The sequence below is a fragment of the Rattus rattus genome, chromosome 4 (assembly GCF_011064425.1).
Source record: "Rattus rattus isolate New Zealand chromosome 4, Rrattus_CSIRO_v1, whole genome shotgun sequence".
NCBI classification, from domain to species: domain Eukaryota; kingdom Metazoa; phylum Chordata; class Mammalia; order Rodentia; family Muridae; genus Rattus; species Rattus rattus.
The window spans coordinates 159476372-159493210 of record NC_046157.1 but is presented as its reverse complement, the minus strand read 5'-3'; the positions used below and the strand labels follow the sequence as shown (position 1 = coordinate 159493210).

At 37.9% G+C, this 16839-nt stretch overlaps 1 protein-coding gene across 3 annotated transcripts in view; it reads right to left on the bottom strand.

Annotated features, from left to right (window-relative positions):
• The window catches only part of Gigyf2 (GRB10 interacting GYF protein 2), a 125435-nt gene that overhangs the window by 89050 nt on the left and 19546 nt on the right, over positions 1-16839 (bottom strand). For all 3 annotated transcript variants that reach the window (XM_032901560.1, XM_032901557.1, XM_032901556.1), the window contains one exon: positions 7793-7876. In XM_032901560.1, coding sequence (XP_032757451.1) covers positions 7793-7833 — 41 coding nt within the window. In that variant the 5' untranslated portion in view covers positions 7834-7876. The remainder of the gene's footprint in view (positions 1-7792; positions 7877-16839) is intronic.

The window sequence follows — 16839 nt, the reverse complement described above, 5'->3', positions numbered from 1 at the left end:
ACTGCTTCTAGCTTCTTATCCTGTTTTAAAACAGACAATTCTGAAAACATAAGAAAGTATCACAAAGCACATTAACACACTCAAATGTACCAATCACTCACATTCAAAATCAGCAATCCATGGCCAACTTGGCTCTCTGTATCAGTCCACTATGCCTTAGAAGCTATTTTGAGGAAAATTCTTGTCCTTTCATTTTATATGTAAATTATCTCAGTTTAATTTAAAGTCTGAATATGCTGGTCTTCTATGACGAGGTTTTTAAAGCTTCTCTCTTCTTCATTTAAACTGACAAGTGTGTAAAGACTAGTAAGATGTGTTGTTATTTTAGCAATCCCTCCTTGCCTGTGGTAGTATATTATCCATCACAAGGCACAGCTTGCCTGGTTGGTGCTCTCTACAGCTAGCATGTACTGATAATCTACCCCTGGATCCCTAACTTCACTACAGCTATTGCCAAGTGGTTCTATTCTATTGCACCATTTTTTCTCTTATAGCATTTCTGCAAAGAGAAACTTATCTCTTACACCATTTGGCACAGTGATTCAATGTTATAGCTTACACAGGAAAGGAAGGAAAAAAAACCCTGTCTCTTATTTTCAAAAAAAAAAAATCCAACATTAACTAACATATTACTTCTTAATATATTTAGATTCACTGAAACTACTCTTTACAATGCTCCCACTATCTCATTACTAATTAGTAAAAAACTCTTCGAATGGCTCCTGGTGGGCCCTTTGGACATGACCCTATTAAGTCTTTTTAACAGTTTATTTTCTATCTAGTACCATGTGTTCCAGGTCATCTTTTTTCATTTCTTGCATCAGTCTAAGAATCCCCCATTTCTCCAAAGGAAGAACTAGGAGCACTCACTCACTACTACTGAATTGGTCTTGGTCTTTTGTTTACTTTCAAATTAATCTTGAGAGAGGTGTGGTTCAGTGTCCAGAAGACATTAGAGACAGAAAAACACTCCACAAAAGAGTAAACCAACCGAGGCTGGAGAGATGGCTCAGTGGTTAAGAGCACTGACTGCTCTTCCAGAGGTCCTGAGTTCAACTCCCAGCAACAACATGGTGGCTCACAACCATCTGTATTGGGATCAGATGCCCTCTTCAGTTGTATTTGAAGACAGCTACAGTGTACTCATATACAATAAATAAATAAATAAATAAATAAATAAATAAATAAATAAATAAATAGTAAGGCAACCACTGATAAAGACCTTCAAGAAATTGCTTCCCATCCGAATCTCAAGAGTTGTACTGTCTGCTAGAGATATAACTCAGTAGCTAAAGCACTTGCTAGGCCATGAGTTCAGATTCCCACACACCCATTTTTTAATGCTTACAATTCACAGCTCAGAAGAGGTGAACACAGAAGGGTGGAGGAAGTAGAAGCTGTCTTATTGGGCAGCCTATCTATTCAATCAAATCCTAAGTTCAATAATAACCTGTCATAGGATGGATGGATGGACAGACGGACGGACGGACGGACAGATAGGCAAGAAAGCAAGCTAGCTAGCTAAAGTACAAAGAACTTCGATGTTGACCTCTGGTCTCCATGTTCACCCCTCAATCTCCATAAACGTGCTCATGCACATGATAAACAATGGTGGATTGGACTGCCCTGAAAAAGTAGGCAGTTTGCATCTAAGAACAAAGGCTGGGAAATGATGTATCCATGTTGCTTATTTGCTCTAACTTATAAGAACTTTATAAGAACTGCAATACAAAAGAAGTATGAAGCACAGTGACAGGGCATTGGCTAAGCATACAGAATACCTTGGGTTCTGTCCCTAGCACTGAAAAGAAAAAGAAAAAGGGAGGTGGGGAGGTTAATGCATTTGAGCAGTCACAAAGAACTGAGATTCAAGCCTAGGATTTCTAGGATTTAAATGACTATGTTATACTTATGAGATTCCAATTTTTATTTTGAATAGCCAATTTATTTGCCAGGCATTAACTTCAAAATATTAGAAATTAGTTTTGATATCTTCCATATGATACTAAGCCAATATTCTTCCCAACACCAGAGGGCACACCTAAGCTAGTTCGTGTGAAAATCCTGGTGACTCCGAAGTCACCATGTTTTACCAGAAACTCCCTCATAACCTACGAGTCCTAATTCTAAAACAGCTCCTCATATCAAGTTTCCCAAAATGAATTGGGAATTCATTTACTACCCTGTCCCTTCCTATGAACCTCAATGACTTCCCAAAAAGGACCAAGAACTTCTTACAGGCACCATATTCACTAACAGTGACACTCTCCAAGCTCCCTCTCTAGTATCTGTGAAAAGTTGAAGCAATCGTTTAGTGAGCTGGAATAAGCACTGTGATCTGACTCAAAAGTCATTCCAAGACCCCCCTCACCAGATACGGCATGAAGGAATATCCCTCCCCAAAGCACACCAGTGACCTTTAACCACTTCCATACATACAATCTTCTTTTCTAGAGTCTGATCTCCATGATCTTCCCTAGTCTTTAAATATAACACATGTATAGTGGTGACTTAATAGCATAGCACCATACGTGTAGCTCTGAACCGTTCATCTTTCATTCTAGAGATGTCCCAGATTCCTTATCTCCATATAATTTCAATCCCAATACAACCTGGCTTCTCTCATCACTGCATTACTCTATAAAGTGCTTTAACACTGCAAATAAATAAATAAATAAATAAATAAATAAATAAATAAATAAATAAATAAAACACAACAAGACAAAGATTCTAATCCTGTGACCTTCCAGCCTACAAAAGTCTGTCCTACCATATGTAATAAGAGATAGGGACCAGACATAAGACTTTCCAAAACCCTACAATGTTCTCCAAACTTTTGCTAAATGCTATTCAAAATTCATTTCAACTTATAAAACAGTTTGGAATGTCCACCATTTGTGTGGCAGCCTGGGAACCAAACACCACTTCTACGTAAGCTTTTGATTTTCTAGTCATGCTATGATCTCTCCATTAGAGGCAGTTCTTTACATACAACCATACATAGTCTATAGGGTCCGATATGCCCAACCCCTTACTCATTGTCAGCTTTTTATCCACATCTCTCCATCACTCCATCCTCAGGGCTCACACTTTACCTTCTCCCATCTTCTAAACCCACTCACGGTATCTCGACTAAATCTCTCACACTATCTCCAGTTATTCACACCTTTATTTTTGTAAACATCTTGAGCGATACAATTGTTCTTATTCTATCTTCTACATTTCTCATTTCAAATACAAATGTGACTAAAACTCTCTGATTCTCTGTTGGTACACAATGGCCATATAAACTCCAACAAGTCACATGAAAGTTGTGCCTCCAAGCTCACCTCTCCCACACTTCATATTACAGAAAAGGCAAATGTCTTGAAGTTTATGTCTTAAACCTGCAATCTCCTGCATCCTTGTCTTTCAACACGCCCCTTCTTCAGTCAGAATTACTTAAATACTTTTCTGAACCTTTATCAGGAACAGAGTAAAAAGAAAGACACTAAGGACCGCGTATAGGAAAGAGAAGCAGAATGTGACTCAATGCTAGAAACGCTGGGGAGGGATGGGGCTGGGGCCGTAGCAGGCACCTCAGGCACTTGTCAATTGGATTTTGTCTTTTAAACAAATCTTAATATTTTCTTCTAAAACACAGCTCCTTTGGCTAGCAGCTCACTCTCTGTCCCTTTAGCCCTTTCTAAGAGGGCCATCTGACAGAACTTCTCTTTTTCTCGCTGAGTATGAACATCTAGCAGCCTCAGTTACATTCTCTTGCCCCTATCCACCTTTGCCAATAAAGCTTGAATGTCTTCTTCCTATGGAAGCTTGTGGAGTGCCTAGTAACTCTGGTGTACTGACCAAAACTGAGAAAGAACTGTTGTTAATAGTAAAATTGATTCTTTCCTAAGACAGTCAAATTGGGGAAGAAAAAAAAAACAGATGTTAACTATTTTAACAAAAATATAAATGAAGTGTTGGGTGGGTGGGAGGGGGTTGCTCCCTCTCTTTTGTAAGCAAAGACCTGAGACTTCTTTGAGGGCGATGGGGGCGATTCGAGAAACTCCAAGGGAGTTTCCTATGCTTCTTCCCCAGAAGCAAGGTGTCTGTAATTTTTCTCCCTATAATAAAGTCATCTGGATAGAAAAAAAAAAGTTATCTGGAATTATCTAAATAGATATCTGATCCTTAAATCTTTCTCAAGTAAAATTTGATTTTGAGGTGTTTTGAAATACACATTTGCAAAGAAAATATCACAGGATATAAACTCACATGTCAGCAAAGACTCTCTGAGAGGCAGGACTTTTTTTCTGTACTACTATTTCCTCCTGATTTTCAGGTTACTACAATCAACACACACACACACACACACACACACACACACACACACACAAAATCTAGAAGACATAATCTAAATCAAAAATATTTAACAACAAAACTTAGGCACTCAGTAGGCAATGGCAGGTGGAACTCTTTGAGTTCAAGGCCAGCCTGGTGAACAGAGGTTCCAGGACAGCCAGGGCTACAAAGAGAAATCCTATCTCAAATAAACAAACAAAAAGGTTTGTCAAAGGCAACATAAACACCGAAGAAAGTGAATTAAGTTTATACACTATCCTTCTGGTGGTTAATCTGTGAAGTGTTATCCAAACCTTAAATTAAAAATCCAACTTTTGATTTAACAGTTCTACTTCAAGGAAACTAACCCAAGGAAAATGATCAGAATATAAACAAAATCATTCATAAGTATACATATATCATTTACAATAACAAAACACTGAAAACAACTTTACTTTCCATCAGTTCACTCATTCATTTAATAAGCATTTATTGAGTGCCTATGAGCCAGGCACTGGAACTACAGCAGTAACAAGCCATACAATAATCCAGACCAAATGCCTGCTCACGATGGAGCTCACAGTCTAGTGGGAACTAGAGGTTGTGTTATGAGCAAAAAGTACTTAGCAGATCACATTTTGATATAGAACACTAAAGGACTTAGGGAGTAAGAGAGGGGGCAAACTGTACAGTCAGAAATTCTAAAGCAATATTTGAAGAAAGGCATTTAAAAGTTGAGTATTGCTTTAATACCTAGAAATGATTTTCTTCATTAAATCTGTCATATCCTTTTAAACTATTTTGGTGAATCTGTAATGTGTTTCCTTATCCTAAATAAACAATCTACAACCTAATGATTCTGTTGGCTTTAGGAAGGCTACATAGGTATGGTCCTTCCCCACAATTTTCAAGGTTCTTCTATTAACACAACTGCCCCAGATAGGACTAGAGGGAGAAATGGGAAGATTAAGTTTTCAATTATCAGTAAATTTTTAAAAATAAAACATAAAATTTTATTTTATGCATTGCTTATTAAGCATTGATAACTTCAATATAAAAAATTTCATTAAATGTTTTAATATGGTTCAGAGTTACAAAGTGACTCAACATAATCACTCTATTTGTTGATTCTCAACTATCATGAACACAATTCCTCATACCAATATCTATAATGAACATGTTACATGGAAACATGCCAACTGTCTCCAATCACATGGCAGCTTTCTAGCTCAGGAGTACTCAGTGGTTTAAGGACCTCATAAACTGTCTTGGCTGGATAGAATTCATGGATGACACGCAGAAGGCTGTGCCTACGCAGCTCCCCACGCCTCAGATTATCTGCATATCAGTTGATTCAGTAAAAGCTCCTCGCTACTAATGCTTACACAATTAGCCTAGGTAACAACTCGATTTAGGAATGGAATTAATAACTATCCTCTGCTCAAGTTATCTCAGTTAAAATTAAGCACTATACAATACGTCAGGGTAACAATAAGGAGGACATGTAAGGCACTACTGACAGATTGAACCAATGGCAAAGAGACACCTGGAAATGATTTAATGTTTGGTAGCACATGTTGTAGGACAGCAAACTTTCTGCAAAGGACCAAAACAGAAATGTACAAGCTCTGAGAATTAGACAACCTCTGATAGAACTAACTACTCATCCTTGCCAGAGTAGCACAAAAGCATCAAGGTAACATGGAAACAAAAAAGAACATGCTGTCTTCCAATAAAACTTTATTTACAAAAACTTTACTTACACTCTAACAGGATTCCACATGCCAACCAGAGATAGAAGGTGTTAAACAAACTCAGGAATATCACCAGTCTGGTTGTTTTGGTTTTAATTCTTTAGTTTTGGCTAAATTTTCTGGTGTTGCATTTCCACTACATATTATTATCAAGTGCTTTAAGAAAACTTTAAATTACTTAACAATTTTAATCATGGTTTTACAAAGAAAAATGTATAGGATGTATAAATACAAAAGAAAAGTAATAATAATGGCAGAACAGCTGCCCAAACCACTGTTTACAAAGTGAACTATAAGCATTTAAATCCACCTGGTTTAAAAAGTTACTATGATATGAATAAAGATTTCGCTATAAGAATGGTAAAAAGTTTCTATAATACTAATGGCTGAGAACAGCCTCTACATGCTCCATCTGGAGAATTGGTTAAATGATAGTACATCCATACAATGAAACTATTAAATAGAACCAAAAAACATTTATTAAAAGTTTTTTTTTTTTACTTAGCTTTTTAAAGGTTACAAGATTGAATGCACAATATGATCCGGTTTTGTGAAAATAAAATATACATATATACAAACAAGATACATAAAACCACTTGGAAAGGTACATGAAGATATGTACAGTGTGTACTAAGGATCAAATTAAGGTAATTATATCTTTTCCTTGCTTACTTATAATTCCTGATTTTTATAGAAACAAAATGATTTAATAATAAGAAAATTATTTTTTAAATATAAAATAACTGAAACAGGTGCAGCATTGTTTAGATCAACATTTGAAAATAAACTCAAACTATAGGCAGTTGGTTCTCAGACCTTCAAATGCTTTCTCCTTCAGTTTCTGAATGCTAACTATGAAGGTTAAGACTGTCTAGGAATTACATATCAAAAGAAGTATGTATGAGCAGGTAGTTTGTAAGACTGCTCTAACAAGGACCTCTTACAGAAATCTTAAAAACTACTACTTAAACATAAAGAATGTTACTACTACTACTCCAATTCTTGGTTTAGGTACTGCCTTTGACATTACCAAAGGGGTTTGTTCCAAGTATGAATGGAAAATAAACTATCATTATTCACGCCACTGAAGAGAGGATCTTCAATCACCAACATTGGGGGGAAAAGAAGAAGAGGGGGGGAAAGCCACACTATAATGTGATGGATCTCAAAATTCCATGAGAATTCCATATTCGGGGTCCAAACATATCTGTAAGAGACTCAAAGGTCAATTAATTGTTATTATGGCAAATGCTAACTCAGCTCTAGATGGGCTACTGCTAATAGCCAGTACTAATTCTGGACCACCTACCTAGCCCATCAATAAAAAATTTCAAATGCTTTATTAAAACTTTTTAATAGGTATATTTATAGCAGAAAACATTGTAGCAGAAAACATAGATATCAAATATTACTATTATAGCTTATAAATATGCAAAATTATTTAGATATATACAAAGGCTCAAAACTAATGTTCTAGGGTAGTAAATTATAGTTTTAATTTCATTATCAATACCTAACCAAACCATGAAAAAATTCAATTAGAAAAATGCAGTCCTTTACCAAATTTAAGTTACTATAATCTAGTCACATTTTTTAGCTATACACATGAAACCAAGTCTCAGAAATATGTGTATTTACATGCCACCCAACACCTGGATGTGTCACACTAGTAAACATGTCATCCGATACCAAACAGGACGAGACTGAAAACTCACCATTCAGGCCCAAAGTTTAGTGTCTGTGTTTCTGCTGCCATTCTTCTCCGTATTTTTAAAAAGATCTTTTATGTGTGGAGAAACCTGTTAAGTAGAAACATAATCTTGGTCAAACAATGTCAAGACAAAGTGAAGAATACCAGGTCAGAATATGTAGCCAGATAATATGTGATCTGCTCATAATCCTAAGAACGAGGCTGTTTAAGGACTGTTGGTGGCAATGTGGCTGACCAGTGAAATGAGGGCATCCACCCCTCTCTCTCTCTCAACTTACTGCTGCATGTGTCTGGGAAAGGAGCATGGATTAGTCTCAGAGCAAGGAAGAGTAATTAAATGGTAGCAACACTTACATTCCAGTTTCTGACATTCTCTTGCAGTCGGTCCACCATCAGTCACCATGTGGTGTTTGGGGGTTGAACCCAGGCTCTCACACATGCTACATAAGCATTCTACCACTGAATAGTCCCAGTCATCTTTTCTGTTTTTAATTTCTTTAAAATTAAAATATATCTTAAAATAATAAAATACACTAAAATTAAAAAACATCTGGGATGTAACTGTATCTACTATCCCAACATGGCCCAATTTTGGTCTTAACTACCACTAAAAATGTCTTCAAGCTGATTTTAATATAATACAAAGGAAGCAAAACAAGGGAACAATAATGAAGTAACTATTATTGGGAAAATAAGAACGAGTGCTTTATAGGAAATACAAAGGACAGAAATGTAAAAATGAAAAAAGGGAAGAAGCTGAGGAGGGAGTAAAGATAAAGAGGGAAGGAGGTCAGAGATGAAGGGAGGAGGTAGAAAGTAGAAAAGAGAAAAAGCAAACCCAAGCTAAAGAAGGTTATTATGGTTTGCTGCTCACATATGAAACTGCATAATCCAAATGGTCACACACAGCAGCCTTAAAAAGTATTTAATAGGAGTTTGTATCTAGCCTTTTACCCAGACACTTGTGATACTGTGGCAAAGATATCAACTGAGTTCCGTGACAGAAAGAAGGAAAAAAAGTCTCTTAAAAAAAATTGTTGGGCTGGAAAGATGGCTCAGTGGCTAAGAGCACTGACAGCTCTTCCAGAGGTCCTGAGTTCAAATCCCAGCAACCACACGGTGGCTCACAACCATGTGTAATGGGATCGGATGAAGCCCTCTTCTGGTCTGTCTGAAGACAGCGACAGTGTACCCACATAACATAAAATAAATAAATCTTTCAAAAAAAAAAAAACTGCAGAGGCTAAAAAGATAGCTCAGTCAGTACACACTTGCCTTGCATGCACAAGGACCTGAGTTTAATTCCCAGTCAAAACAAAACAAAACCCAAGTTTTAAAAAAAAAAAACTGCTGGGGATAGGGATGGCACACACCTTTAAACCCAGCACTGGGGAGGCAGAGAAGGGCTGATCTCTGAGAGTTCTAGGCCAGCCTGGTCAGATAATGAGTTCCAGAACAACCAGGACTATGTTTAAAAAAAAAAAAAAAGTCTCAAAAAAAAGGAAGGAAGGGAAGGAAGGACGGACAGATGGATGGATGGATGGACAGACACAATAAAACAGTAAGTTTAATGGGACGAAGATGGGTGTAGAGGGCTAGAGAGATGCCTCAGTAGTTAAAAGCAATTCCTAGCAACTACATGGTGGCTCACAACCACCTGTAATAGGATCTGATTTAAAAAAATAAAAACAAAAACACGGGAGTGGATGGTGAAGAGGAAAACAAAGTATATGTTGGAAATGCTTATTGAAACTCACTACTTGGAAAGCTAAAATGGGGGGGGGTTCTGGTTTTTTACGGGCAGGGGCTTTAAACACAAATACCCTGAGTGAGTAGACAATGTTTCCCTCAGAAGACATGGGTTATTAAATGAAACCATCAGTGGTCAGGGATGCCAAAAATAACATAGGCAATTGTCATTGTTCTTGGCTACCTACTAGAACAGCATGGTAAGACCCTATTACTGATGTCACAACACTTTAGTTGTAGGACACAAAAGAAATCAAGGTGGAACCAACCTGAAATTTTCCTTCCTGATGGCTAGTTTTCATAGTGCCAGTAGGTGCTACGCAGGAGGAGAAAAGCCATCAAAGGTGTTATTCTACAGCAGTGGATCCTGAATCCTGTAATTCCAGTGCTCGGTATAATGTGTTCCCTAGAGCAATAGTGCCGTGAAAGTGATGGAGGTAAACCAGACACTTTCTGACTAGAGGCCTTCTCCAAAGAAGGGAATCTATGCCTAGTACTGAACTTGGGACAGAAGCCCATGGCTCTCAGAATGTCATAAGCCCCAGAGAGGAATCTACTACTATTGTTTTGTAAATGGACATTATAAAAATGCAGAGACAGAGATTCCTAGGACTTGCTAGACAGGCAGTCCATCCAAACCAGGTTCAGGTTCAGTGAGACCCTGTGGATGATGATGGTGATGGTGATGGTGATTGTGATGGTGATGGTGATGGAGGAGGAGAAATCAACTAAGGAAAACACCAAATATCCTCCGCTAGCCTTCATACTCATATGCGCACACATGCACGTAGAAGACATAAATACACACACACATGGTATACAGTATACTGCAAAATATCAAAAATTTTAAAACTAAACTGCTTATATTGTTTCTAAAGTTGTCACAAATACCAAATCACTGACTTTTACACTGATAATACTGGAGCCAGTCATGCACATATCTATGATTCCAGGTCATTTGTAATCCCAGCACACATATAATCCCAACACTTGGGGACTAAAACAGAAGGATCTGAGTTTAAGGTCAACCTGGATTACAGTGAACCTAAATGAAACTACTTCATCATCACTTTGAGTGACACATTACTACTACTGCACACGAGGTTTCTTTCTGAAGCTGGCCAATTTGGTTAGATTAGCTGACCAACACAGCTCATGGACCCTCGTGGTTTTGCCTTCCTAGTGCTCAAATCATAGGCACATACCACTGTACCCAGGTTTTGGATGATGGTTCTAGAGGATCAAACCTGGGCCCAATGCTTGCATGGCACTTTACCAACATAGTCAACTCTCTAGCCTTTTTTCCTTCTAACAGGTACACAAAAATAATAAACTATATAATTAAAATCTACTAAAACTCCCTTAATTAAAAGTTTTTTTTTCCTTTTTCAATTTTCCTGTAGTTTATGCCTTGAGCTTGCATGTTTGCATGTATCAGGGGCATTGGTGCCTGAGCATGTAGAGGTCCAAAGTTGGTTTTAGGAATCATCCTTGATGGCATCCTTGAGGCAGAGCCTCTCAATCAAACCCAGAGCTCACCAGCATCAATCACTAAGTCTTCGTAGGCACTCATCTGGTGGGCTAGAATTACTGGCAATCTGCCATCCCCACCTGGCACTTATTTTTTTTTTTTAAATTTATTTATTTAATGTATATGAGTACACTATCTCTGTCTTCAGACACACCAGAGGAGGGCATCGAGGGCATCGGATCTCATTACAGATGGTTGTGAGCCACCATGTGGTTGCTGGGATTTGAACTCAGGACCTCTGGAAGAGCAGTCAGTGCTCTTAACCACTGAGCCATCTCTCCAGCCCCCACCTGGCACTTATATGGGTTCTAGGGACCCAAACTCTAGTAGTCCTCAGGCTTGCACGGCAAACACTTAGATCATAGTCCTCAAAAAGAGCTCTTTTTTAAAATGTGGATGCTAGAGAGATGGCTCAGTGGTTTAAAAACACTGGCTGCTCTTCCAGAGGACCTAAGTTCAATTCCCAATATCCGCATGGCAGCTCACAATGGTCTACAACTCCAGTTCCAAGGAATCTGACACCTTCATACAGACATACATGCAGGTAAAAACACCAATGCACATAAAATAAAAATAAATTTTTAAAAGTTGAAAATATTGTGCCAGAGTTCCTAAGAATACCATTTCTTTTGTTTGAGAAAAGGACTGACCTCATAGTCCAGCTACACTCAAATTCTGCCTCGTGAGTACTGAGATTACAAATGTGTGCCAATACATCCAGTGAGCGTATTTTCTTCTAAATATTATATAAGGTTAAGAGCTTCACGGTGTTTAAAATGCTGCTGTTGTTTATTGCTGTTTTCTATGTAGCCCTCACCATGCAGCTCTGGCTGTTCTCGAACTTGCAGAGATTCACATGTGTCTATCACCCAAGCACTTGCATTGAAGGCATGCATGCTGTTTTGTTTTTTAATCTTAAGGTTTTTTTTTTTTTTTTTTCTATTTCTTTCGAGCTGGGGACCAAACCCAGGGCCTTGCGCTTTTAGGCAAGCGCTCTACCACTGAGCTAAATCCCCAACCCCATATCTTAAGGTTTTTTTAAAACCACTATTTCAAGCTAATTTTTTTCAAATGAACTTTGAGGGGACTTCTGACTATTGCAAAATGGATCTAAATTTCTAAAGCAAGTCAGAACTAGTTTGAACTAGACTGGATTTAAAGAGCAAGCAGATTCTGACCAAAATGAAATTACTTAGAATTTATGAAAATACTGTTTTAAAAAAAAAATCACTTACCTATTTATTTATATTCCTATTTTACTTACTACAAGGCACATATGATCACACAAGCACCAAACCCCACTAGTGCTAATAACAAAGATACAAAAAGAACACCTCTGAGGCCAGGTATAGACTCAACTCTTGACATAAGTCTTAAACTGTAAGAGAAGCCCCTAGACACAGGAAGCATCTAGGGAACAAAAATGATTGAGCACAGAAATCCTGTTCTAGCACACTTGATCATCCTGACTATAAACCTGCAAAACCTCATAAACATCAAATGCCCTAAAACTTGAACCTAGCTATCAATTATAACATGGTTCCCTAGAATTACTTCCTGGTGTAAACACTTCTGGAGAACGCTAAGAACAATCAAAGCAATTAATTCTCAGGAGAGCAAATAGAAGTGGTCCAATCCTTTTCCTTTATAAATTAAAGGAGAGTCTCTAACTTACCCCTTAAGGACTATACTCAATCCTGAGCTCCATACCCTAGATTCTTCATCTCAATCAATTTAATACAGCGAGTTTATAGATTTCTATGTTCTGAAGGGACTGTCTTACATAGTTCCTTTGAATTATAAATTAGATGAAATAAAACTTACACCTATCTCTGAAGAGTATTTTCTAAAGCTATAGCTAAGTGAAGTGAGAATAGTGTAGCCTTGGCTACCCTGAGGAACTTGTAGAAGTTGTAGATTAGGCTACCCTCGAATCTGCACCACTACACCCAAGGGCATCACTTCAAACCCCACCTAGCCAAATGAGTTCAACGCAAACCTCTACAAGCCCCCTGACCATTGGGAAATAGCCCTGAATTTGTAAAACTTGGGATGTGAAGCTGACTCTAGACTCTGCTCTGCCAAGGTCCTCTGCCTCTCTAGATGGCCTTCTCTTAAAACCAGTTCTTCAAGCCAGAACACACCTTTAATATTCCCAACACTCAGGAGGCAAAGGTAGTCAGATCTCTGTGAGACCAACCTGTTCTACAAATCATTCTAGGATAGCCAGGGCAATTATGCAGAGAAACCCTGTCTCAACAAACAAACAAACAAACAAACAAAAATGGTTCATTTTTCCACCTATGACTGGATATTTTTGACTCAAACTTTTCTGTTTCTCTGTCCCTAATTTTCCCCAGAATATCCATGGCTTATTTATTTAACTGTGAGCTCAAATGCTCTCTCTACTAAGTTCCTGTGGATAGAACTCTGTTCACTTAAAGTGCAAAAGGGCACACAGGAAATGAGGACAAGTCTCTAAATGGCCCGGGAAAAAGAATGTGGGGTAGAAGGACTGGCCCACTCTTTGTGTACCATTCTAAATCAATTAAATTAGCCTACCTCAAAGTAAGCAGCAACTGATAAGGTACTACAGTTTTTCAAATTTTTACTAATCAATCACACTGAAAAAGCCAATCATGTGAAACTCCTCCTACTTCTCAATCCTTTACTTAGTCACTTTCTCTCAACCACTGCTAACTCTTAAAGTCTTCTTATATCATTTCAATAGCCTGAATTCTTTTAACTCTTATCTAATTACAACAAAATTCCTAAGTTAGATATGGTAATTTGTGAACACTACAAAGGCAAAGGAAGAAATGTGTTCAAGGATAGTTAGTTTGTGCTATGTAGCCAGATCCTATCTCCAAAATTATTAATTGTCTTAGAAACCCAATTTACAAAGATAAAGGGATGGAACAGCCATTATGAGACATACTGCTCTTGCATTGGACCAAAGTTTAATGCCCAGCACCTAGAGAACAGCACACCACAGCCTGTAACTCTAGTTCTAGGAAATTGGGCACTCTCTTATGTACTCCCAGGGAGATGGAGGTGGAAGGATTAGGTCAGTCAACCTCAGCTAACAGTGAGTGAACTGGCTTAAGCTACATAAGCTCCATCTTTTAAAAAAAGGAGGGGGGAAAAAACCCTACCTAGGTGAGGGGTAAGCACAGGAGACACATGCAATGTCTCTGTGCTACAGGTTACAGGTAGAGGAAGGTCATACGGTTGGTTATACACCTGCAGCTCACAACTTCTACTTAACTAAATTTCATCCCAAGCTTTCTCCTCTGCAAACACAACTGTCACCATATTTATCATATTCATGACATAAAAATTTTCATAAATCAATGATTACTCATGCCTCCCCTTAAGTTCTAACTTTGAACGTGAACATGTTAAAAACTTACAAAGTGTCTCTCCATACCTCTTTATATGTTCACGTATACACAGTGGAAAGGGGAATTAGCTATTGATTTCCACAAACTAAAACTACAGTATAAATTGAGGATACCTAACATGGAAAATGCCCTGGGTTCTGTCCTCAAGGACTCATAACAGGGCATGATAGGATATGCCTGTAATCCCTACAACTGGAGAGGAGGAGGGAGATCGGAAGTTCACGGTAATCCTCAGCTACACAGCAAGACGGAAGAAGATACCCTGGGATACATACATGAGACCCTGTACCCAAAGAAAATCCCATATGTCCTCTTCTGAAACATGCATTCTCAGTATAGCTGAACGAACAGAGTTCTAACATGTATACAATTAAATCATAATTTTGTTTCTAATCCTTTAAAAAATTAGATTCAATTATTTTATTTTTAGTGTATGAATGTTTTGTCTGCTTGTATATATGTGTACCACAGGTATTCCTGATGCCCAAGAAAGGCAGAAAAGTGAGTCAGATCACCTGGAACTAGAGTTACAGATGTTTGTAAGTCACTATATAGGTCTTGGGGACTGAATCTGGGTCCTTTGCAAAAGCAACAAGTACTCTTAGCACTGAGCCATCTCTCAAGCCCGTAATCAGTCTTTAAAAATCATATGATATTTATAAAAACAGGTACTTTCAAGTTTTTTGCCACTGTAAATGAACACTATTTTAAACAACCAATGTTTTTAATACTGAACAGATTCCCAAAAATCAGTTGTTTCTTAAAATGATGTAACACAATGATTTCCCTGTTTTTAAGACTAGATCTTATCAAGTATACAAAGCTGGTCCAGAACTCATTATCCTCTATCTTCTGTCCAGTACTAGAATTACAGGAGTGTACCACCAAGATCAGCAAGTACAGTGACTTTAGAGAGATGCATTTCAAGTTCATTCCAGTAAGTTTAACTCTGTGCACTCAATATATTATCTATAAAGGTTCCATGGGATCGTGTTCAGCAAAGCCCAAAAGGCATGGTCCATTCTGGCAGGTGCTCACTCCCAGTCTCACACGGTTACTTGAGTTAGATCAAGTTTGTAAAAGACAAGGGTAAAGGAGATGACTCAGTCAGTAAAATGCCTTATATGCAGTAGGACCTCATTTCAAACCTTAGAATCCACATTTTAAAACCAGGCATAGTGGCGTACATTGGTAATAGGTAAATGGATCTCTGAGGCTCAATGGTCAGCCAATCTAACCTAATCAATGAACTCAGGTATCCTATAACTTCGATATGTGTACTATAACACATATACACATGAGTACATGCACACACAGAGGTACAAATAAATAAATAAATTTAAAGATGATGTGATTGGCTCCTAAGAAGCAACAGCTCAAGTTGTCATGTAAGTGTACATACACAAACACATCTGGCACAGAAATATGTACATGCCCACACAGACACTAAGACAGGGACTCCATTCTATATTTAGACTCATAACAGCAATTATACATAGCAAACATTAAAACATATATTAAGGTACAGGAAGGTAACTTTGGGTAAAATGCTTGTTAAGCAACAAACATGAGAATCAGACTGCTAGCATCCACATGAAAGCTGGTCATAGCAGCATCTGGCTGTAACAGCATCCCTGGGGGAAATAAAGGCTGAGAAAGAAGAATTTGGGGTGCCTAGTAGCCAACTGAACTGAAATTGAGCTTTAAGCTCAATGAGAACCTGTCTTATAAAATAAGGTGGAAATCAGTTAAGGTTGGAACACTAAATATTAATCTCTAGTATGTGTACCCTCACTCTTGCTCTCTCGCTGTCTCTCTAAAATCCACACAAAAACATAAGCTCAAACTTAGATTATATAAATATATTAAATATATCAAATATATTAAAGGAAAAGAGGATTGTATAACTTGTAAGAGTGTTTAGCATGTGTTAGGTGTAAGTTAATTCCCAGTACAAAAAATACAAAAATCAAAAGAGCAAAACCCGGGGTTGGGGATTTAGCTCAGGGGTAGAGCGCTTGCCTAGCAAGCGCAAGGCCCTGGGTTCGGTCCCCAGCTCTGAAAAAAAAAAAAGGAAAAAAAAAAAAAAAAAGAGCAAAACCCAAGGTGAGGCCCATTATTGATCAAAATTACTATGACATCCCAAAAACTAGCTAAACGACTACTAAGTCACCATGAACAAATCAGTTTCCAAAAAGTAAGACTGCCAGTGCTGCTCATCTGCAAGAGTGTCCTAAGTCTTAGGTGGGCTAATGGTGGACACTTTGTCAAGTCTAAAGCAAAGGCACCTCTATTACAACAGTGTTCAAGACTCCTTAGCAAATGCCTACCAAACACCAGTCCACCAGCCCAGCTGGGTTCTGGACT